The sequence below is a fragment of the Periplaneta americana genome, chromosome 7, assembly GCF_040183065.1.
Source record: "Periplaneta americana isolate PAMFEO1 chromosome 7, P.americana_PAMFEO1_priV1, whole genome shotgun sequence".
Lineage (NCBI taxonomy): Eukaryota > Metazoa > Arthropoda > Insecta > Blattodea > Blattidae > Periplaneta > Periplaneta americana.
The window spans coordinates 133,826,761-133,850,846 of record NC_091123.1 but is presented as its reverse complement, the minus strand read 5'-3'; the positions used below and the strand labels follow the sequence as shown (position 1 = coordinate 133,850,846).

At 34.6% G+C, this 24,086-nt stretch overlaps 1 protein-coding gene across 9 annotated transcripts in view; it reads left to right on the top strand.

The window, feature by feature from the left end:
* The window catches only part of Dscam3 (Down syndrome cell adhesion molecule 3), a 2,377,722-nt gene that overhangs the window by 1,874,493 nt on the left and 479,143 nt on the right, over positions 1 to 24,086 (top strand). For all 9 annotated transcript variants that reach the window (XR_011333174.1, XR_011333173.1, XR_011333172.1 and 6 more), the window contains exon 8: positions 1,240 to 1,360. Coding sequence is in view for 6 of the 9 variants with exons in the window: in XM_069831322.1 (XP_069687423.1) it covers positions 1,240 to 1,360 (121 nt within the window). In the remaining 3 variants the exon portion in view is untranslated. The remainder of the gene's footprint in view (positions 1 to 1,239; positions 1,361 to 24,086) is intronic.

The following is a 24,086-nucleotide window of genomic DNA, read 5'->3' as shown; positions in this document are numbered from 1 at the left end:
CGGGAAAAACAAGAAAAAAATACTTCTGTATTAGACGAGAAGTCAGAAATTTAATTTATATCTAGAAATGTGCAGTTCATATAATAAGTACATTATTAAGTATGTAACAGTTACACATAAATTAATTAGGTAGGCTTCATTATCTAAAATCTCTAAAATAAAGAAAATACAGGCCTACTATGTTTATTATTTATTGCAGGTCTATTATTCATTTTTCCGTATGCACAATTTCCTGTAATTTCTTTCACTTCTGTATTCTTAAGTTTAAAACAGGAAAATAGTGTTTTTATAGTAGGGATTATAAGATAATTATATAAAAATTAATTATATTCTAGCTATTATCTGAAGCTATATAAGTTAAGGAGAAGCTATGTTTATTACTTATTGTAGCCTACTACTCTCCAAAAGAACAAACAGATTAAAATGAAAATGGCATAAATAAAACACATTATATTTATATCCTAACCTAAAATAGACATAAAAGTATATAATTGAGTAGTTACCATTATCCCTTCGTCAGTTCGCATCACAAACTTCAACAGCTGAAGTTCTAATCTGCCTCGCCTTCAGGAGGAACAATCCAGTCTTTTGTTCCCATTCTCTATTCCCCATGAGGTTAAGACATGCAAGCGAACTCCTATTCTGACTTAGTATCGAGGGTGGTAGATATTTTCTCCGGATATGTTCCAATTCGTCACACTGCAATAAAATATGTCTATAGGAGTCCTTTTCCCCGCAAAGTGGAGAAAGGCGCTCTCCTTCGTTGACAATTTTATTACCCTTCCATGCCCCCAATCTTAGCCTCGCTAAACCTGCTCTAGTGTCTTTATTACAAGAATTTATATAGTCACACCTCCCCCAGTTAAGCATGAGATCTGATTGTAAATGTAGTGAGGACTTTTCCGAATATTGGAGCTCAATCTCTTACCTCTCGACATCAATTAAACGCATCTTCACATTACGTCATACATTTCTTCTATTATTATCTCCTTTTTCCCACACCCATTCCATTCCTATATGATGCAGCCCTCTCTGCAGTTTATAAACCCACCCTTTTTCCCCACCCCTCTCTTTGTTGAACTTTGTATGTATTTATGTATTATTATTGTCATCATTTTTATCAGCATCTTCTTCAGTAACAGGTTTTGCCCAATAAAGAAAACTTCTAAAGCCTCAGTTAGGCGGAGCGCATAAGTGTACATTATACTTATATGTGAATTGCAATCTTTGGTGTTACAGATCCCACCGGCAGCATGCCTCCTCGTCTCACCCAGCGGAGTGTGACTCTGCTGTCAGCAGAGCAAGGGGCAGACGTTCACCTTAGCTGTGCCGCCCAGGGCAACCCACCGCCAACGTTCACGTGAGTACAGTTCCAATAAACTGTTACTTAGCTACTCCGTTTAATATCCTGGCAAATATTTATATTGCAGATTAATTTTGTTTTTACCGCACTTTATATTATCGTGATTCAACAATTTTAAAACCTATCGTATTGTGTTGGAATATTCGATATTCGCCCAATACTTCCGCAAAATGACAACGGAATTTCCATTCTGCCAAAATTCTAGTAAATCAGTGCATTAAGTAATTTTCGGTTATGTTTCTTTAAATTCGAGCTTACAAGCAAACGTTCTGATGGGGGCAGATAAAAAAGTTAATTTTTTCTTCCACCATGTTAACAATATCAAAAGAAGTGCTTATACAAATTTTGGCGACTCGACCGCAATTACGAGGCCGTCCAGGAAGTGATTTTCCCTGGGGCCGTTTATAGAAAAAAAACACAATTGCATAGAAATATTTATTAAAACAGAAACAGCAATTGTTGCGCTATTTGTCAACATATTCCCCACTGGAATTGAGACATTTGTCATGCTATAGGATCAATTTTTGTGTCGTAGAAGTCAGCCGGCTCAGATCGGAACCAGCGTTTGACTGCGCCTGCATCTCTCTCTGTCGATCCCATGATATGAGAAATGTCTCAGTTCCCATGGAAAATACTTTGAAAAATAGCTCAACAATTGCTGTGTCCGTTCCAATAAATTTGTCCAATGAAATTGTGTTTTTTTTTCTGTTAGCGGCCCCTGGCGAACATATTTTTGTACTGCCCTCATAATTGCGGTCGAGTGGCCAAAATTTGTATAAGCACTTCTTTTGACATTATTAGCATGGTGGAAGAAAAAAATTAACTTTTTTATCTGTCCCCATCACAACGTTTGCTGTTAGACTAGTACTTATACTTAACTTGCCTTACTTATTGTGTTGTATGCATTCTTGCAGTAGACTATATGCAGCAATAAAAAGTAAGGGGGATTCGGAATTTTCGTCACCGATTTTTCGTCACCCAGTGATTTCGTCACATATTATTTTGCCACTGCAGCATTTTGTCACTGATTCACTATTGTCACCACGATATTTTGTCACATGTATAAAATGTTGTGGATAAGCTAACCCCAATCTTCGATTACTTTGAGGATGATTATGTCATGGATCGTAGGCGTGGCAGAGGAGGCAGCAGCCCATGTTCCCTCCAAATACATGCAATTGTTACATTCGTACCAGGGAAAAACCTGCCCAGAACAATAAATACTTGCGAAGCGTGGTATAGACGTCTCAATACTTTAATGGGCAAAGCACATCACTTCTCTTACCATTTCCTTCAGTTGATAGAGGAGGCTGCAAGGATACATCAGGACATTGAGAAATTAGAAGCAGGTCAATCTCCACCCAGGAAAAAGAAGAAATACATGTCCTTAGATAACAGAATTGGACGAATTGTCGTTAGGTATGAAGCCTATAGATCAGAAGATAATATCCCTCGATACCTACAAGACATAGGTCACGACTTCAGTGGAAATTTTAGTTGAAATTCCATAAAAATAGGATGAATGTATGAAACTTAAAAATCCATTAAAATAATTCTGTGGCAGGGAGGAAAAATGTCTTAAGTCAATTTTTTGTGAAAATGAGATTTTTATATATTCTGAAAGCGGAAACAATTCTCTACAATCTGGTAAGACGGCTAAAGTCAAATAAGACTCTTTACTGGATTTATAGAGCATTACCAAATGTCCTAAGTACTTTTTGAATCGAGCACACACAGAATAAAGGACTTAAGTATATATACCCATAAAACTTCATTCCTTACAAACATCACATGTTTACTTTCCATGCCTCCCTATTAAAAAGGTCTAACTTGTATTTTAGCCATTTTATCACATACTGATGCCCTTTCCTTTTAAAACTTTAAGCAGCAGGGTAAACAGTCCTATAATTGTTTAAGACCCATTTTGCATTCCTAATAATTTACGTTTCTCATTTATTTTGACATGAAAAAGGTCTTATGTTTAATAGTCCCTTCTACTCAGTCTGGGTTCTAGTCTTAAAAGAGCTTAAGTGCGGCTATTTTTGCAAATAATCAAGAAAATTGTTAAATGAGCAACATTATGTATATTTTAGTAGAAATATAAACAAATAATATCCAGGGAAAACCTCTTAATTAAAAAAACTCTTTTGGTTTTGAACTCATAATAAAAACAGCCTAAATATAATTACGTGTTTCATCTTGGGCTAGTAATTAACTTAGTTTTAAAATGTTTCTGTTTATTTCGATATTTACTAAAATATTTACTAGGGTACTTTCTACCGTAGGACGACAACGCATTATGCAGAATGTATTTTTCTAAACTTTTTCCAACACCAGCGTACGAAGTAGATATGTAGGGTGGATTCACCAACATTTAGGAGGTGATTCTACGTGTTAAATATAACAAAAACCTTTATTACACTTTTCTTTCGCTGAAGCACCGTTAAGCAGGAAAAAAATAGTCCTTGCTCAATGTTTGCAGAGCTTTATTGCAGTAATGGCCCAGGAGAAATGGGTAATTGCTTGCTATACAAGCAGATAGGCAAAAATAATCGGAATAGTTAATATCTTGAACCTTTTTTGGCAAAATAAACCGTTTAGCCTTGAATTTCATCATCATCATCATCATCATCATCATCATCATCATCATCATCGTTCTAACAAGTATTGGGCCTAATGGCCCGTTAAGATCTCAAGCCATCTTTTTAAGAAGTTAGGTACAGTTTAAAGGGGTAAAATTTTGGAAATATTCAACATTTTTTCCCTCTATTACTGTATCTATAGAACACTGTCCTTCTGCTATATCATAAACATATCTTTACGATTTAAAAAAATTATTTATATTTTTTTCCAAAATTCAAAATTCACTGTGCAGTGATGAAGCGTTTCCCTCATAACTCAAAAGGTGTGTGATGAAATTTTTTGTGTGTATTTATGCATGTTATATCTACAATGTGATGCATAATCACGTCTCTACCTTTAATAGATTGTCTGATAAAAAATACATTCATTTTTAAAAATGGTCAAATATCTTACACAAAATAAAAAAAATATATTGTTTTTAAGGACTGTAGTTGAAAGTGCATGTTATCGTAAACATGAGTTTCAGCAATAAAATAAAAGAGAGAGAACATGAAAAAGTTATCAAGTTTATGAGTTATGAGGGAAACGCTTCATCACTGCACAGTAAACTCTGAAGTTTGAAAAAAATATATATATATAATTTTTTTATTGTAAAACTTTTTTTTTTCATATAGCAGAAGGATAGTGTTTTACACATACCAATTTTCATGATTGTACAAGATACAGTAATGGAGGAAAAAAATGTTGAATATTTCCAAACTTTTTACTGCTGTAAGCTGTACCTAACCCCTTTAAGGTCTTCCCAGTGTTCTCTTCCCTCTTGGACAGTAGGTAGAAATGTGACGAGGAATGCGAGACCTTTCCATGCAGTGAACATGTTGCTTCCAGTTAGTTCTGCAACTATAGATGTAATCCAAGACAGAAGATATTCCAAGCTCTTAAAAAACATCTTCGTTCCTCTTGCGGTCTAATCTAGTATAGCCAGCTGTTCTTCGCAGGAATTTCATCTCGTTTGCTACTATTCGGGTTTTATCTCTTTCCCTCAAAGTCCAGGCCTCACAACATAAGTTAACCTTGAATTTAAATTCAATAATTGCAAAAATCGTTAAAATAAATCTTGCAACGCAGGGCAGTGTAGCGCGTCATCGACTGAGTACAGGGGAGGGGAAGGTAAGGAGTGTACGCCGCGCTTGCTAGAGTAGCCGTGCTGTAGCCAAATGTTTTATAGTAACATAACAGTTTTCTTTCAAACGGGGAATGTTTGAGAAACAACTGATTTAGATTTTTCAAATCTCTCCTCATGATCTATTACCAGTTTCATTTTAGTGCAGAGGTTACCATCCATTCTGTATATTAGATTAAAATAATAGTAGTGTCGGCGTAAAAGAAATTTAGGTTAGACCGGTTCAAATGAATCTGGTAATTACATTGAATTAGGCTATTTATTTTGTTACACGTTCATAATTTACTAAAATATTCGTTCCTTCCGAGACACTTCTATTAATCTGTCTACAAATTTGTGTACAAACACACTCATAACATTTAAAATAGCTCATTATTAGTTTATTTTTTTTATTTTATGTTCGATATTCTGAAATACTGTTACCTGCATTAACGTTACCATCTTTCGGCTTCTCGCATTACTTCAAATCCTTGATATTTCTTATGATTTACTACTGCCATGAAAAAATATGTTCACAGCTCTATCTCGTTACTCGTTCATTAGAACTGATCCAATTGTACTGTTAATAGACTAATTGAATAATTGTGTGTGATATGTTTGCATAATAATGGCTATTGGAGCCGTAAGGCAATTTATAACAACAAATACAGTAATTAGGTTACTCATTTCTATATAGAACTGTAATGCAAATAGTATTAGTGCAGAATTGTTTGGATCAAAATGGGGGAACTTGCGTATTTCTGAAATGGATTTAACACGAAACATATTTTGATATCTGATTAATAAAACTACCAGTCGCAGCTAGACACAGATTCTGAACAGAAAAGTACTGATGTCATCGACTTTGTAAGTGTGACAAATCCTATATGAAAAACACCTGCACTGCAGAAAGGCTCCTAAGTCACTGACATAAGTATTGTTAATTTTATTAGTAACAACAATGTAATTTATTCGTCACAACAATAATTCCTTTCTACAATTCACCTTAAACGCTCTCGTCAACAATTGGATCTTCACTCAACACAGTATTCGTTATAGCACTCCACCGACGACAATGACAGTTTACTTGGACTAGTACGAACAACAATGAACTGTTAATCTTAACTAATATTTACAAAGCACTATTTACAAATCAGAACTATCAGTTCTCAGTTCACAGTTCTTCTATCTCAGTCACTCGAGTTCACAGTATCTCGAACCACAGACCTTCAGAGACAGTTCACTGTACTCAAACTCGGGTCCCTCCAACTGCGGTCCACTGCACTCGAACTCAGGCCTTCGGATGCTGACGCAGATGCACACTCGAGTCGAACTCCGGTACACAAGACTGGCTTGCTTGCTCTGGCTTTCTCACTGACTGGCTGACTAATCAACTGAAAACTGCTGTCGTTCCTTCGCGACCGTAATTTATAACCACAGCGACGGAGCCTCGAAAGTTCGAATTCGCGAGTCTTCCATTTCGACGGATTTCTCGGCCTCTCTAGGCAAGCAGAAGATGCGCGCGCAAACTCTCTCCACTCTCTCGCCGCGTTGGCCCCTTTCCCCTCTCAGCCGCGCGCCATTCCAAAGTGCTCCGCGCGATCTTCTCTCTTGCGGGACGCTGGTCGTGAGTTCGAATCTCACGTCGCTGTCACAGTATTTTTCTGCATTCCCACATGAGAGCGCAATCGAGAAGTAAGAAATTTTTATAGTGCTTTGAAATAGAGGATGGAAAATGTATTAACAGTGAAGACACTATGGCTTCAGTATTCGACTTTATGCAAGTCTACTATACTTGCCAGCTAGACCTATACCAGTTCAAGACATGATCTTTTATTTGAGACAATCACAACTTGACGGAAAAAAACTCATTTATTTGTGTGTCATGAGGGACAGAGAACAAAAGGCGCAGATTTTGTCATTTCTCATTATTACTCGTATTATTATTATTATTATTATTATTATTATTATTATTATTATTATTATTATTACTATTATTATTATTATTATTATTTTAATTTTTATTTGAAAGATAATAGTATAGTTTTGGTTGGAATTGTAACTAATTTTATTTAAGAACTAGCATCACTCGTGGTCTTTGTAAGTAAGCATGTATTGTAGAGATGAACAAAACTAACTGCCGCTCTCGCTCGCTGTGTTCGCTGCATTTGTCTTTCGAGTCTCGTCTCGTGACTCTTGTGCGCTTCGAGTCTCCCTCATCATTCTCGAAATAGCATTTTGCCGACGTGGAAAGATTTTGTAACTTTGAATAACATAAATAATTGAAATAAATAACATTAGATATGTTTAATTGATACAAAAAGACAAAAGAAAGCAGTATCACAGTTATCAAAATGTTTTCGTTCTACTATCATATATTATCTATGGTTATATAAATAAAAAAGATCTAAAATAAATTTGAATTTCTAAGAAACATAAAACATAGCGTTAAATAAATCATTTTGTTTTACTTGAGATTGTAAACCTGATTTCAAACATACGAAAAAGAATTTCCTAGTCTTTTAATAAGGGCCTAGTAATTAAATAAAGATTGGGGAACGGATCACTACACTGAAAGGTAGAAATGATGTTTCAAATTGGCTACTTGATTGTTTATACATATATAATAGTTGCCAAAAGAGATAAAAGTTCAATCTGGTATAAACAACTGTGACGATTCAAGGCTGCTTGACGTTCTACAGTTGATCACTCCCGAAGTCCCGATGTTTTGAAAGTTTGCTTGCAAGCAGTCAACGACAGCCAATACTGTCGTGCGGGTTTTCGGCTTTGCGGGGGCTGTTAATCTTGCATTCTCTCTCGTTGTTCATCTCTAACATATTGCATATTCTGTAATGTAACAGACAACTGAAAACACATGAACAAAATGTTCGAGAATAATAATTTAAAATATTAGCAGCAGATTGTGTCCTGGCATCATATGAGCTACTTTTATTTTGATAATGATATGGGAGATGCAGAGCGAATGAGAAGGTAGTAATTTTATTGTCTTTCTTTTAATCCGAATCTATGAACTTAGTCCTGTGATAAATGATTACTCTTGCACTAGCTGATAAGTCTCATTTTATGGCTCTGTGTGGATTATCACCCCTAGCATGAATCATTAAAAACTACCATCATATCCTATAATGTCCTTACATTTTCCGACGCCATTGCTAAATCTTTGTCGGGGATTTCAAAGGTTATCAACTTTCACAGTTGGAATCTAATTATATTTAGATACCAGAGTTGAAGAACGATCTGTCAGAATGAGCAAAACTATTACTCAAATTCTAACGCATTGGGTTATAAACCTAATTGCTTTATCTCTACCAGATTCGTATATTACTACATTTTGCTTCTTCTACTACACTTTCTTCCTCTCTTATTTATGTATTGGGCTCTGTAACCTGTACAAAATCCATCACGTCTTTTCACATGTCGTTTTGCAAGGCTTGAAAGTTATCAGGGTTTTATTATTTCGTGTATTGCGTAATAGTTAGAAACAGAAATAATGTCTGTGTTAAAGTCGAGGTATATACAGGATGTAACTGAATACGATTTACGAACGCCAAGATATTATAGAGGAGCTAAATACAGAGCTTTCAATTTAAGAAGGGACTCTCCATAGATAGATACAGAATGTGTTGGAAATTATGATCCCCCGATTCAATGTACAATATTTTTCGAAGTTCTAAAGTTCAAACTAAATTAAACGTATTACATGTTTTCAGAACAAAATAGTAAATTGTGAAATTCTTCAAAAGCATATTAGGCCTATTGTTTATTATTAGACTTCGTTGAATTGCCACACGCAGCATGCAATCAGGTTGCCGATGTACGGTAGTATAGAAGAGGTGAGCGACCGCCCGGTATCGTAGTACAAGCAGTTCATGTTAAGAGTTGTGACCGGTCCAAATAGATGGAGCAGCTACAGCTAATGTATACCTATGTAAGCACATGTTTTTGCATTACTATGGTTGGAATAGTCAACGCTTAACATTTGTTCAGTGCAGACAAGAATTCAATCAAACATATTACAATGAGAGTGTTGCTGTTCCAAACAATTGCCCCTGGAATACCCTTACCCCCGCAGGCAGTCTTGACCCTTTGGAAAACGTGGTTAGATGCTGTTAATTATTATGCAGAATATTACGGCAAAATAATGGAGGTAATTGATGCATTGGATAGCACAGACAGTTCCGCTATTGCAGCTGTAAAATCATTGCCTTCTGAACAGCTATTGGAAGATATTCTGTTCATTGATTCTAATATTAAAATCGTGTCCAAAGCATCACCCTGTTAGAATCGTCTAAACTACAACTCTCAGAAGCCCTTAATATAGTGTATAAAGAATCACAAACCGTTATCCAAAATAACAATTCACTAATTTCAGAAAAAGTGAAATGTAAGTTGAGAAACATTATGGCTAAAAATTCTGCCTATTCACAACTTCGTATTATAAATGATGTACTATCAGGTCACGACAAGACAAGACGTCTGAAGTTGGTGTACTAAAAAGTAGTGACTTTCCGTTCTTCAAATATGCACGTATTACATCGTGTGATGTTGAACGTACATTTTCCCAATATAAAAACTGTTTGAGTGACCATCGGAGGAGGTTCACTTTGCAGTCGCTCAAAATGTACGTAACTCTTCACTGCAATGCACATATTCAAGGATAATGTGAGTATATTACATTACATTTTAAGAGTTAATATATCTCACTATAAAATAATTGTGTATTTACATGTTTAGACATTTCCTACTTCAATGATCATTCATTATATTTCTTGAATGCAGGATACAGGTTTTATTGTAACCGCAGTATACTGCTCAGTGTTTACATCAGAGGCATACTCCATCACGTCCCCTTCTCATACAGTCTATACCGCGTGCGCAGTAAACCTTACGATTCTCGTGGCAATTCCACGAAGTCTATTTATTATCAATAATTTGTCTTTTTAAAATCACACGTCGGTCTGGTTGGCGCAGTCGGTATAGCGCTGGCCTTCTGTGCTTAAATGCGACAGGCTCATGTCAGTAGATTTACTGGCATGTAAAGGAACTCCTGCGGGAGAAAATTCTGGCACACCGGCGACGCTGATATAACCTCGGCAGTTGCGAGCGTCGTTAAATAAAACATAACATTTTTCTAACCACAGAAATATCTTTTTAAAATATTTTTGTTTAGAATATTTGAAATTACTGTATCTACCATTATCGGAATTTCGGTATCTATACCGTTTACACTCTGTATAAAGAGTTAATTAATTTAGTCATAGCGTTCTGCCCAAGGGCAGGGCTTTCACTGCAAACCCAGCTTTCTCCAAACTTTCCTATTTTCTGCCTTCCATATGTCTCCTCATATGATCCATATACCTTAATGTCGTCTATCATCTGATATCTTCTTCTGCACCGAACTCTTCTCCCGTAGGTAATTTCTTCTCAGGCAGTGACCCAGCCAATTTGTTTTCCTCTTCTTGACCAGTTTCAGTATCATTCTTTCTTCACCCACTCTTTCCAACACAGCTTCATTTCTTACTCTCTCTGTCCACTTCACACGTTCCATTCTTCTCAATATCCACATTTAAATACTTCTATTCGCTTCTCTTCACTTCGTCGTACTGTCCATGTTTCTGTCCCATACAGTGCTACACTCCATACAAAGCACTTCATTAGTCTCTTCCTTACTTCTTTTTCCAGTGGTCCGCAGAAAATGCTCCTTTTTATATTAAAAGCTTCCTTTTGACTTCCTGATAGCTGCTTATGTTACTGCTTATAGTAAATCCCAAGTATTTTAAGCTGTCCACTTGCTCTACTGCCTAATTTAGAACTCGTAAGTTTATCTTCTGAATTTTTCTTCTTATGACAATGCTCTTCGTCTGTTTTACATTTATCTTCATCCCATACTGCTCACAGCTGTCATTTAGCTCCAGTAGCATATCCTTTAGTACCATTTCCTCTTCTGCTAACAACGCCATATCATCAGCTAATCTTGTGCATTTTATTCCTCTTCCTCCTACTATCATCCCTCCCATGTTCTGAAAACAGCTCTTTACTAAATCCTCCAAATAGATGTTGAACAGGGTAGGTGATAAAGGACATGTAATGATAATTTATTTATTTATTTATCTATTTATTTATTTATTTATTCTGGTGTAGTTAAGGCCATCAGGCCTTCTCTTCCACAACACCAGGAATACAAATACAATAAAATACGAAAACGGAGAAAAAATACACTATATACAATATAAAGCTACACAAAAAATAAAGAGGGAGAGAGAGAAAAAACACTATAAACAAAGTAAAGCCACACAAATATATACACAGGTTGCAGTCACACAAACTTTAAATGAGTGATTAAGTATCATAATTAATTGTATCCTAACTAATTAACTAACATAAACAAGAAACTTGCAATTTTAATCTAGATAAAAAAAGAAAAAGAAAAAACATAAATCAATACTTCTAGCAATACCTAAAAACATTAACTAAGACAAAATTTTCCAATTTAATTTTGAATTGTGATAAAGTCCGGCAGTCCCTGACGACATTAGGTAACGAATTCCAGAAGCGAGGTATTTCTACAGTGTAGGAAGATGAGTACAAAGACTTTCTATGATGAGGGATAGAAAGAAGTGCTTGATGTCGGTTTTATAAATAATAATATAAAAATTGTTATAAATAACACAAAATAGAATAATTTGAAAACAGACAAACTCACAAACGAAGAAAAGTAAGCTACGAATTGAATTTTATATCCTAGAATTTTCGTGACACAGACTACGAAGGGGGGTAACAAATCACTCAATATGAATAATGTGAATTACATCTTAAAGTATGTAATTCATAGCACAAATTATTAGTAGACAAATGACGGCGAAATACATGGAATTTCAAAAAGAAATATGGAGAAAAATTAAAATAATATTGAAAAATAATCAGTAGGGTAACCCTGTTACTCCTCTTAGTAACAGGAGGGCTAAAAATAATAATAAAGATAATGTAATTGTGTTCACATATTGGACTTCCGATTAATTTTTTTAAAGTTGAATTTCTATAAAATTATCCTTATTATATTAATAAAATTCAAAGAAATAGGATTTGAAAACGCTTTTAATTAGAGTAATAGTATATACAAGTTCACTGCCACATAATGTAATGCAATGTTCGGTTAAACACGGAGTTAAAACGTAGCACTCATTCCGATGACTAAGATAACGTTTACAATACGGCCACTTCATCCTCCTCTAATTTCACATTCGACTGAAGCCTTTAAGTCAATTAAAGCGGCTTCATCTTTTCAAGGCGGGCGGGCAGACGTCTGATTTAAGTTTCGTTTAGTACGAGATATCCCTCGGGAAATTTTTGAAAAGACGAAGTTGAAAGATACGCTCACCAACTTTAATTACGTGTTAATTGGATGATCTAAGAAATCCATGAAATTACAAATTTTTATGATCTCACAACTGAACTTGTAAACGTACTCTTCTCTTCACTTCAAAGGATTATGTAAACACTGTATAAACTGATCGAAAGCCATACTACCTGGGGGACTGCACTTTGATGTTTAATTCATGGTGATGACATTATTTACAATAACTTAATTAACAACAGAGCAGTGCTGCCCTCTGCTGGGTGAATCGTCAAGTAGGGCCGACATCAAACTTGATCGGGTGACAGAAGGCTTGTCATTTAGTCCAGTAACTCGGTTACCTAATTAAGGTAATTTTGTAATTATACATAGAGGCAGTCGTCATCGATCGCTGGTGCCTGTTCCAGCGGCCTGCCACCGCATATACGATATGGTGTGCATCATCTACTAAGCCGCAGAGACTGCGATTTGAGGTTGCGCGACCTCGGCATTTGATGTAGCGTTAGTGCTCGCACTTGGATTCGTTCCATTATGACAGGCTCTGTATCAAGTTAATTGATGATTTAATGATTATATAAATCATCACAACTCAGTGTGTCACTGTAGCAACACAATTGGAAGCCTTCTGTCTAAAAAAACTTTAGGATCACAATCAGAGTGCTGCATTGGAGTTAAATCGCTCGCTTGAACTCTGTCGACTGTCGTACCCTCTAGTGAGGTAAGATCGATCGTGATACGCTCGTAATAAATAGAAGCGTAGTACGAGGTCATCTCACCGACACGTCTTATCTTGTATGGAAGGTGACAGATAAAATACACATATGTTTTGCTCGCATGGTAAAAGTAAGGCTTTTATTTTCTGCGTTTATGACAAACGTTTAGTGGAACAGTCTATTGGAACGTACCAAAACAGGAACATGAAGTTATAAATAAATTTCGATATACAGTTATTATTGCTAATTAATAATTATTCAGTATTTGATTTACCACATATATAATATGATAGGTCCATATATAGTGTTCCGCCTATATACTGCGACAATGTAGAAACGTTTTACAAAATATTATTGATATAGCAGCAGATTAATAACAATATTAGTACAGAGATAACGTCGCAGAAAATATAATAAAACGAATAATCATGCTGCACAACTGTTACAGACGCAAAGATTGATATACTTTTTATTAGTGATTATTATTATTACTAGAAAACTTGATACGGTTCTTGCATTATCGTGATCGTGTTCTCCGTTTATAATAATTACATTTATATCCAATAACAGCTATCAGATGTGGCAAAAACAAAATAACTCCTGTGTGTGTGTGTGTGTGGGGGAGGGGAACATTTACCTACAACATTTATATTACATTTTAGAGCAAGTTTTGTAGTTGTACTATGTAGAGGTTAGTTAAACACTGCAAAGTTTTGAAATGATAAACATCTATGATGTTACTACACAGTTCATCACTGTAACAAGAACGAATGTCTAACGCTCGGCTTACACCGTTCGAGGATTTATCGCGCGCGACAATTTTACCCATCATGCATGTGCGTGCCTATCGGATTATGCTATGAACTACTTGGCGCTAGAGCGAAAACGTCCGATGCAGACCTCTGATCACAATTGAACCGCTAATGACAAGGAGGAAGAATATCAATATACTCCTCGCCATCCGTTCATTCATTCATAGTTTTCCGCCAAAGGTCAGTCTTTCACTGCAAACCCAGCTTTCTCCAATCTTTCCTATTTTCTGCCTTCCTCTTAGTCTCCGCATACGATCCATATGTCGTCTATCATCTGATAATTTCTTTTGCCCCGAACTCTTTTCCCCTTAACATTCCTTCCAGTGCATCCTTCAATAGAAAATTAAGTGGATTTATTATTTTTCCGTCAATGACTTAACATGCCATATACAAGATACAATTCCTCTATATTACATAATTTAATGTTCGTATTAACGTTTTAATCGCTCTTGATTGCGACATTATCAGGTACGTTTGTTGTTTTACAAATTACAATATGTTAACCTCTTTTCTGCAAACCATTTGAATATCTATGTCAATAGAGTTAAAAACATAAAGTTTAAAAATACAAGATTTAACATATATTTTACAAGCCTTCATCTATTTTTAGTCATGTTACAATATTATAGGATTAAAATACAAATATTGATACAGTAAAATACATGAAGACTTATTCACAATTTACAAATTACTTATTTACAATTCATATCCGTTATTACAAAACATCATATAAACTCAGGGATATAGAAGTCATCGGATTAATGGTGGGCGCTAGAGGGACCATAACGAAACAATTCGTATCATTCTGTCATAAATTTGGAGTCCCAACAACAACAATTAAGGAAATTTCTATGATAGCTTTGAAGAGTTCTCTGCAGATTTTACGGCGACACTTGTATTTCGATTCAAGTTACACTTGAATTTTCTCATTCTATATATATATGTATATATATATATATATATATTTATTTATTTTACTGCAAATTTTCATTATGTGAAATATTATGTATTGCAAATTTTAGTTTATTGTAAACAAATTGCTTGGAAGACATTTTTAATGTCATCTTAAATATTACTGTTTAACATTATTTGTCTTTGGAAACCTCACCAAGTTGAGGAAGATTAAATATTATTATTAGTTTGATATTCTACTGTGTATTATATTGTTGCATGACTGTGATCATAGTGTTATAATGTTAATAAATGTATATGTAATCATGATGTCAATAATTGTGAGTCAACATTAATGTGCTTACTGAATATGAGAATTAATAATCAAGAGCGATGAAAACATTAACGCGAATATTAAATTATGTAATATAAAGGAATTGTACATTGTAGGCCTATATGGCATGTTAAGTGATTGGCGGAAAAATAATAAATCCACTTAATTGAATTTCAAAGACTTATCTGAAAATTCCTTCAAAATGAATTGCAAAATTCCTCAATATACAGTTTCTTGTTAGTCAGTTACCCAGCTAATTTTTTTTCTCTTCCTCATCGGTTTCAGCATTACACTTTCTTCACCCACTCCTTCTAGAAAACTTAATTCCTTACGTTCTGTACGTTCCTGGCAGAAGATGATGTTATTACTTATAGTACACCCCAAGTACTTGAAACTGTCCACTTGTTCAACTGTCTCATTTAGAATTCTCACATTTACTTTCTTTATTTTCTTCCGACAACCGTGGTCTTCTTCTTGTTTGTATTTATTTTCATCCCATACTGCTCATTTAGCTCCACTAGCATATCGCTTAGTATCATCTCCTCTTCTGCTGACAACGCCATATCATCAGAAAACCTTATGCAATTTATTCTTCTACCTCCTATTATAACTCCTCCCATGTTCTGAAAACAGTTCTTCACTAAATCCTACTAGTATATGTTGAACAGAGTAGGTGGTAAAGGGCAGCCTTGTCGTATTCCTATCTCCTTTTCACTTGCCTCTGACATTTCTTTCCCTATCCTGACATTGACTCGTTGTTTCATATAAAGATTACTGAATATCTTCGTTGTTTCATATAAAGATTACTGAATATCTTCTTCTTTTTCCAATTCACACTAATTTTCTTTGGGATCCCCATAAGTTTATTCCATTGCACTCTGTGAAATGCCTTTTCGAGATCCACAAAATTGTTTCCTCGTATCATGAATAGTGCTGCCCAAATAAAGAGAACGCCAAGATGACGTCAGAAGAGCTATACTTATTGTTACCGAAAGATTGTCTTAAAATTGGTGGTCAGATTTTTTAAAGAATTACTTCGAGCTCTAGAAAATTACTCGTACAGATATAATGTAAGTATTCATAAATGCAACCAAAAAAGTGATTTTGTCTGCTTTTCATGTTTTCGTAAGGCTTTCAAAATCAATAAATGCAATCAATGTCATTTATGTCTTGACTACTTCGAACTTCTTTAAAAGACTTTTAATGTGTAATATTCAAACAGCTATGTCTTCACACCCAATGTATGTGATAATATGAACAATTTATTCGGAATAGTGCATACCAGCACTTCATAAAAATATGTGTTATTCCTCCTGAAATTCCCTGCATAAGTTTACAGTCACATTTATTTTCCTCAGCGGCTGCTCACCAGTTAAGTTGACCTGTAAGTGTTTTGCGTTGAAGAAGTTTTGCACTGCTCGAATGTTAGTTTTTATTTTAACAAACTTTACTAACATATCTACTGTAATTACTTATTACAAAATAATAATTAAAAGATACTTGCGTCAATCTTGTAGAAAAAAATTGAGAAAGTGTGAAATTAATTTTGTAATCGATACCCTATGTCGTCTTGATTGTTTTTCTTATTTAACAATGCTGTACTTCAATGGACTTGGTGACATGAAACCAAGAATTCGTTATAGATTACCTGACATTTTCCTTACGGTTGAGTAAAACATTGAAAAAATATCCAACCAGGTAATCAACTCAAGTGAGAATCGTACCAATTTTCAAAATCAAGTCATAAATTTTTAATCCATAATTCAGGCCCTATTTTTTTTTGCCTGCAGTTGTGGTGGATTTTGCCTCTTCTTCTGTTTTATTTTATTTTATTTTAGTTTATTTAATTCTAGTTTACTTTATTGTTATTTTATTTTACTTATTTCATCTATATTTTACTTCGTTTTATTTTATTTTATTTTATTTCATTTTATTTTATTGTGTAAGAAAGTTAATAATAATGTATATTTAATAAATTATTCCAGTTGCATTTCGTTTTCGACATCGCAATGACTCACATTGTCCCAAATTTCCTCCTGCCTTCGGAGCTAGTACGTACGGAATCTTCAACGTCAACCACACCTAGACAGACAGTACAGTGGATAGGAGATTGTAAAAGTAAACAAGTCGTAACCTGTTCCCCCACCTTCACCCAATACTCCTCTATCAGTTAACCTGTATCGCCCCGACTGGGACCTCAACTTCGAAATCTAGTTATCAGCTAGGGTCACCCGCGTCGACTGACATTGACTACGCCGGGAATGCAGTTCGATTAATTTCGGCTCTCAATACAAACAACATTTATCACATCGCATACTTGTTTTATATGATATTCTTACTGAATTTGATATCCCCAAGAAACTAGTTCGATTAATTAAAATGTGTCTCAGTGAAACGTACAGCAGAGTCCGTATAGGTCAGTTTCTGTCAGATGCGTTTCCAATTCACCGTGGACTAAAGCAAGGAAATGCACTGTCACCTTTACTTTTTAACTTTGCTCTAGACTATGCCATTAGGAAAGTCGAGTATAACAGAGAGGGTTTGGAATTGAACGAGTTACGTCATCTACTTGTCTATGCTGATGACGTGAATATGTTAGGAGAAAATCCACAAACGATTAGGGAAAACACGGGAATTTTACTTTATGCAAGTAAAGACATACGTTTGGAAATAAATCCCGAAAAGACAAAGTATATGATTATGTCTCGTGACAAGAGTATTGTACGAAATGGAAATATAAAAATTGGAAATTTATCCTTTGAAGAGATGGAAAAATTCAAATACCTGGGAGCAACGGTAAAAAATATAAATGATACTCGGAAGGAAATTAAACACAGAATAAATATGGGAAATGCCTGTTATTATTCTATTGAGAAGCTTTTATCATCCAGTCTGCTGTCAAAAAATGTAAAAGTTAGAATTTAAAAAACAGTTATATTACCGGTTGTTCTTTATGGTTGTGAAACTTGGACTCTCACTTTGAGAGAGGAATATAGGTTAAGGGTGTTTGAGAATAAGGTGCTTAGGAAAATATTTGGTGCTAAGAGGGATGAAGTTACAGGAAAATGGAGAAAGTTACACAACACAGAACTGCACGCATTGTATTCTTCACCTGACATAATTAGGAACATTAAATCCAGACGTTTGAGATGGGCAGGGCATGTAGCAGAAATGCATATAGAGTGTTAGTTGGGACGTCGTAGGGTAAAAGACCTTTGGGGAGGCCGAGACGTAGCTGGGAAGATAATTTGAAAATGGATTTGAGGGAGGTGGGATATGATGATAGAGACTGGATTGAACTTGCTCAGGATAGGGACCTATGGCGGGCTTATGTGAGGGCGGCAATGAACCTCCGGGTTCCTTAAAAGCCAATAAGTAAGTATACTTGTAATTTAAATCAGCTTCCTTAATAAATTACTCAAATTTAAATATGTTGGATATAATTCCTACTCCAAAAAAAGGAAGGATTGGATATAAAAATGTTCTCGCTTAATTAACCTTAAAATAAAGGTTTTTCGTTTAATGAATGATATGTATTACGAGAAAGTGTTTTACATTTCAATGGAGTTACGTGCACCTATTTATTTTATTTTTTTTACCTATAAAACCTTGACATGTTATTTAAAACAATCTTAATTTGTTTTGCAATTATATGTTAATGACAAACGTCCCATATTCTCTACATCATTCCAAATTATGCATGCGCAGTTCGATGCTTTGTTGTTTAGACACCCTTCAGCAAAATTCCGCAATGCCGCAGCGCTCTCTAATAGCAATAAAATTCTATTCTAGTGCAGTAATTATATTTACACGAAGTTAAGCGTATCAGCTATTACTGTTATTACATCAAAGTTGTGGAGTACGACCTAATTGCGTTTGTGCGTTGTTAGTGATATATTATTGATCAAAGTCTTTTTAAATATCACACAGAATGGGGTCATAATAGAACAAATGCCATTTAAATTCATAAGAGTTCGGATTAATTACACAAAAATACTAAACAACTCTTTATACAAATATTTAGCTCTAGTATACAAAATGAGGCATTCCTGTATGCAACTACATATTAACGGGTGTAACAAAAGTGCAGTTTTGAATATGTATTTTAAAAATTTATATAGCGATATGATATTCTATTAAGCCATAATTATTAATTAATCATTTGTTATTATGACTTTCAGGTTCAGATATTAATGCACGCATTTATCACCTCATTAATCTTTTTACTAAGGTAAACCTTCCCACAAATTTTGCATGCCATTTTTAAACGCAAAGTATGACGTCATGCATAATTAGGGACCTAATTGTTGTTGCTATTAATTTTAGGGGGAAGTACACCATTGGCCTGCAAAAATTGAGTGAAATTCGGTCTTTTTATATCTCAACTACTATAAAAGCAAAATGAACAAAACTTTTCAAGCTTAATAGCATACATTACACTTCATAAAACACTAGAATATTCAGCTCATAATTACCTGTAAAAATAATATCAAATTTGCGTAATTATTTTTACAACCGTAAAGCACTTACATAATAAAATATACAATTAATTAAATATCTGCATGACTCTTTTACAGAAATATTCTAAAGACCTACTTCAACAACAACAACAACAAACTCTAGGATCTTTTACGTATTCATTCAAGAAACATTTTTTCTTAATCAAAAATTTTAGAAAATTTATTGTTCAAAGTAACGATTAAGAAAGAAAATATTTCTTGAAGGAATAGATCAAAGATCCTAAGGAATGTTGTTGATGTGGGTCTTCAAAACATTTCAGTGAAGAAATAATGAAGATATAATTAATTGTAAACTTCATCTTACGATGTTGGATGACGTATATACGTCCGTTTATGTGACATATTAATGAATATTTAAATACTTATATAGTCACAATCATGCTATGGTATGAAAGAAAAATCTCACAACGTCGAGCGGGATTCGAACCTGCGACTTCCTGTACTCCGGTCAGGTGCTGACTAGATCAGACGCTATGGACAGTACTCTATAACGGAGTCGCCAGTATGAGAGGAGAATTTCAAGCCTTTGGCGTGGAACGAACTCGATAGCTAAGTTGGTAGACCGGAGTATAGGAAGTCGTAGGTTCGAATCCCGCTCGAGGTTGTGAGATTTTTTTTCATACCATGGCATGATTGTGACTATATAAGTATTTAAATATTCATATAATTAATTGTATATATTATTATGTAAATGTTTTACGGTTGTAAAAACTATGCAAATTTTATACTATTTTACAGGTAATTATTAGATATTTTAATATACTGAGTACTGCTTTATAAAGTGAAATGTATGTGTATCTAGCATGAAAAATTTTGTTCACTTAGCTTTTATAGTAGCTGAGGTATAAAAAAAATGAATTTCACTAAATTTTTGCAGGCCAATGGTGTACATCCACCCTTAAATGGCTATTTCTATTTTTACCTCTAATAGTGTTACTACTGTTGGTAAAACTACGGCTACCATCACTTTAACTGCTACTACTACTGCTACTGCTACTGCTGCTGCTGCTGCTGCTGCTGCTTTTGTCTTCGAGTATTATATGCATGCCAATTAGATTTGTTTTCTTTGATTTCTATAATAGTAAGTTAGTAAATTATATTTATAAATTTCTTCAATAGCTAATATTTTTAAATCTGTTTAGATTAAATGGGTAATCCATATTTTTGGTCCGAGAAATTTTTATTAATCTTCTGTGTAATAAAATTAATGGATTAAGTAAAGATGAGGCAGTTCCGCCCCAATTTATTATACCATATTGTATTAATGATTGTATTAAAGCTAAAAATACTGTTGTCAATGTCTCCTTAGTTGACAGATATTTCGAAGTATTATGCATTTATAAATTACGAGCCGTATTACCTTTCTCATAGTTGTACACATGAAATCAATTTTTTTATCCAATTCACTGTGGGCTAAAGCAAGGAGATGCACTATCACCTTTACTTTTTAACTTTGCTCTAGATTATGCCATTAGGAAAGTCTAGGGTAACAGAGAGAGTTTGAAATTCAACGGGTTACATCAGCTGCTTGTCTATGTGGATGACGTGAATATGTTAGGTGAAAATCCACAAACGATTAGGGAAAATACTGGAATTTTACTTGAATAAAATAAAGATATAGGTTTGGAAGTAAATCCCGAAAAAACAAAGTATATGATTATGTCTCGTTACGAGAATATTATACGAAATGGAAATGTAAAAGTTGGAAATTTATCCTCTGAAGAGGTGGAAAAATTAAAGTACCTGGGAGCAACAGTAACAAATATAAATGATATTCGGGAGTAAATTAAACACAGAATAAATATGGGAAATGCTTGTTATTATTCGATTGAGAAGTTTTTATCATCCAGTCTGCTGTCAAAAAATCTGAAAGTTAGAATTTATAAAACAGTTATATTACCGGTTGTTCTTTATGGTTGTGGAACTTGGACTCTCACTTTGAGAGAGGAGCATAGGTTAAGGGTGTTTGAGAATAAGGTGCTTAGGAAAATATTTGGGGCTAAGAGGGATGAAGTTATAGGAGAATGGAGAAAGTTACACAACACAGAACTGCACGCATTGTATTCTTCACCTGACATAATTAGGAACATAAAATCCAGACGTTTGATATGGACAGGTCATGTAGCACGTATGGGCGAATCCAGAAATGCATATAGAGTGTTAGTTGGGAGGCCGGAGGGAACAAGACCTTTGGGGAGGCCGAGACGTAGATGGGAAGATAATATTAAAATGAACTTGAGGGAGGTGGGATATGATAATAGAGACTGGATTAATCTTGTTCAGGATAGGGACCGATGGCGGGCTTATGTGAGGGCGGCAATGTACCTCCGGCTTCCTTAAAATCCAGTAAGTAAGTAAGTAACTAAATAAGTAAGTAAGTAACCCAACGTAAATGCTGATCTATACTAATAATAAATCTGTAACCGAAATTTTTCTGGTAATTTTCGCTTTTCCAAAAATAATTGGTGTTAACATGTATAATTGATCATCCTGAAACCGAAAATCGCTTTTTGGAAAATTTTGTTTGTATGTCTCTCTGTCTGTCTCTCTGTCTGTTTGTCTGTCTGTCTGGATGTTTGTTACCTTTTCACGCGATAATGGCTGAAAGGATTTCGATGAAAATTGGAATATAAATTAAGTTCGTTGTAATTTAGATTTTAGGCTACATGACATTCAAAATACTTTATTTAAAAGGGGAGTTATAAGGGGGCCTGAATTAAATAAATCGAAATATCTAGCTTATTATTGATTTTTGTGGAAAATGTTAGATAACAAAAGTTTCTTTAATAATGATTTCCGATAATTTCATTCCAAGAAAAATTTTGATAGGACTGATATTTAAGGATATACAAGAATTTATAACAATACAATACATTTTCACCGCCGCCTCAGATTATAGCGTCGTTATTCCGTAACTCCTATGTGCAAAATATAACTTTTTCAGTAGGAAGAAAAACAGATTGTTGTTGTTGTTGTTTTCTAATGCCAGGCGTTTCACAATAAAGTCATTTGACCTCTTGCACTCCAATATTTGAAAATGGCAAGTTGTAGCCGATTTAAGTAAACACCATATTTTAACGTTTTGGTGGCTACAGAGAAAAACAGATTTATTCATGCTATAGCAGTGGTACATAGGAGATCGTGAATTCCTACATTTTCGAAAGAAATAAATATAATTACATATAAGAGATTGCACCAAAAACGGATGTTCTCTAAACAAAATGATCATATTTTAATTATTTGCATTAATAACAATTACGAAACATGTTAAAGGAATTATCATTGCACCAAATGAGTGGTCTCTGGACCAAAATGATCGCATTTTAATTATTTAAGTACAATTTAAATTAACTAACATATTGAAGGATTTATCCTTCTATCAAACACGAATGTTCCGTGGACCAAATGTCCTATTTTAATTATGTAATTACTTTATATTTATTTCTAACAATCCCAATACGAGCAAATGCTGGGTAACTTTCGGTGCTGAACCCCGGACTCATTTCACCGGCATTATCATCTTCATTTCATTCAGACGCTAAATAACCTGGATGTTGATACAGCGTCGTAAAATAACCCAATAAAAAATTCTAACAAGTGCAGCGGAGCGCAGGGGTACGGCTAGTCTATAATAATTCCTAAATATTTCACTTATGTGGAAGGTGTTAGATCTGGGCAGTTTAGCATGACATGGTAATACTAATACATATGGAGTAATATACTTAGAGCTGGATGAGATTTAAATGCTTATCATATGGTTCTGCAAGATTCCCACAACGCATTTGCAAATCTACTTTGGTTTGAATCTCAAATTGAAAGTCTAAAGACGGCATTAGCGATGGATGCTTGTGGAGAGATCTTACAAGGTAAAAGTCTTACGGAGTTCCCAAGCAACTGTCAGCTTCTCACGTGGTACTGTTTTACAGAAAATCTAAAGACAATTTAGCACTTGCTCTTCCCACCCTGTTTCCAAATTCCACCACTGCTGTCGGATACGTTACATTATGCATGGCCTCCTGGAATTCAGAGGAGTTGACGCAAGATCCAACCCGCCGTAGTTTATCCTGGTAAGTAATTCACTGCATTCTAATTTCGAGAGCGACTCGCCACCTAGATAGCGTCATTTCTCTATCCACACTCTCAACATGAGTGTTGTCGCAAGACGAATTCAGAATGCGGTTTCAAATTCAGACTCTACTGGAAATATTCAAGAAGCTTCTGTCACCTACTACTTTATCAAAAACTTTCCAATTCCAGCTTTATTTTAAATATTTGAAAAAAAAAAAGAAGTGCAATTCTTCAGTTCCATAAAAATTATCAAAAGTAATACCAC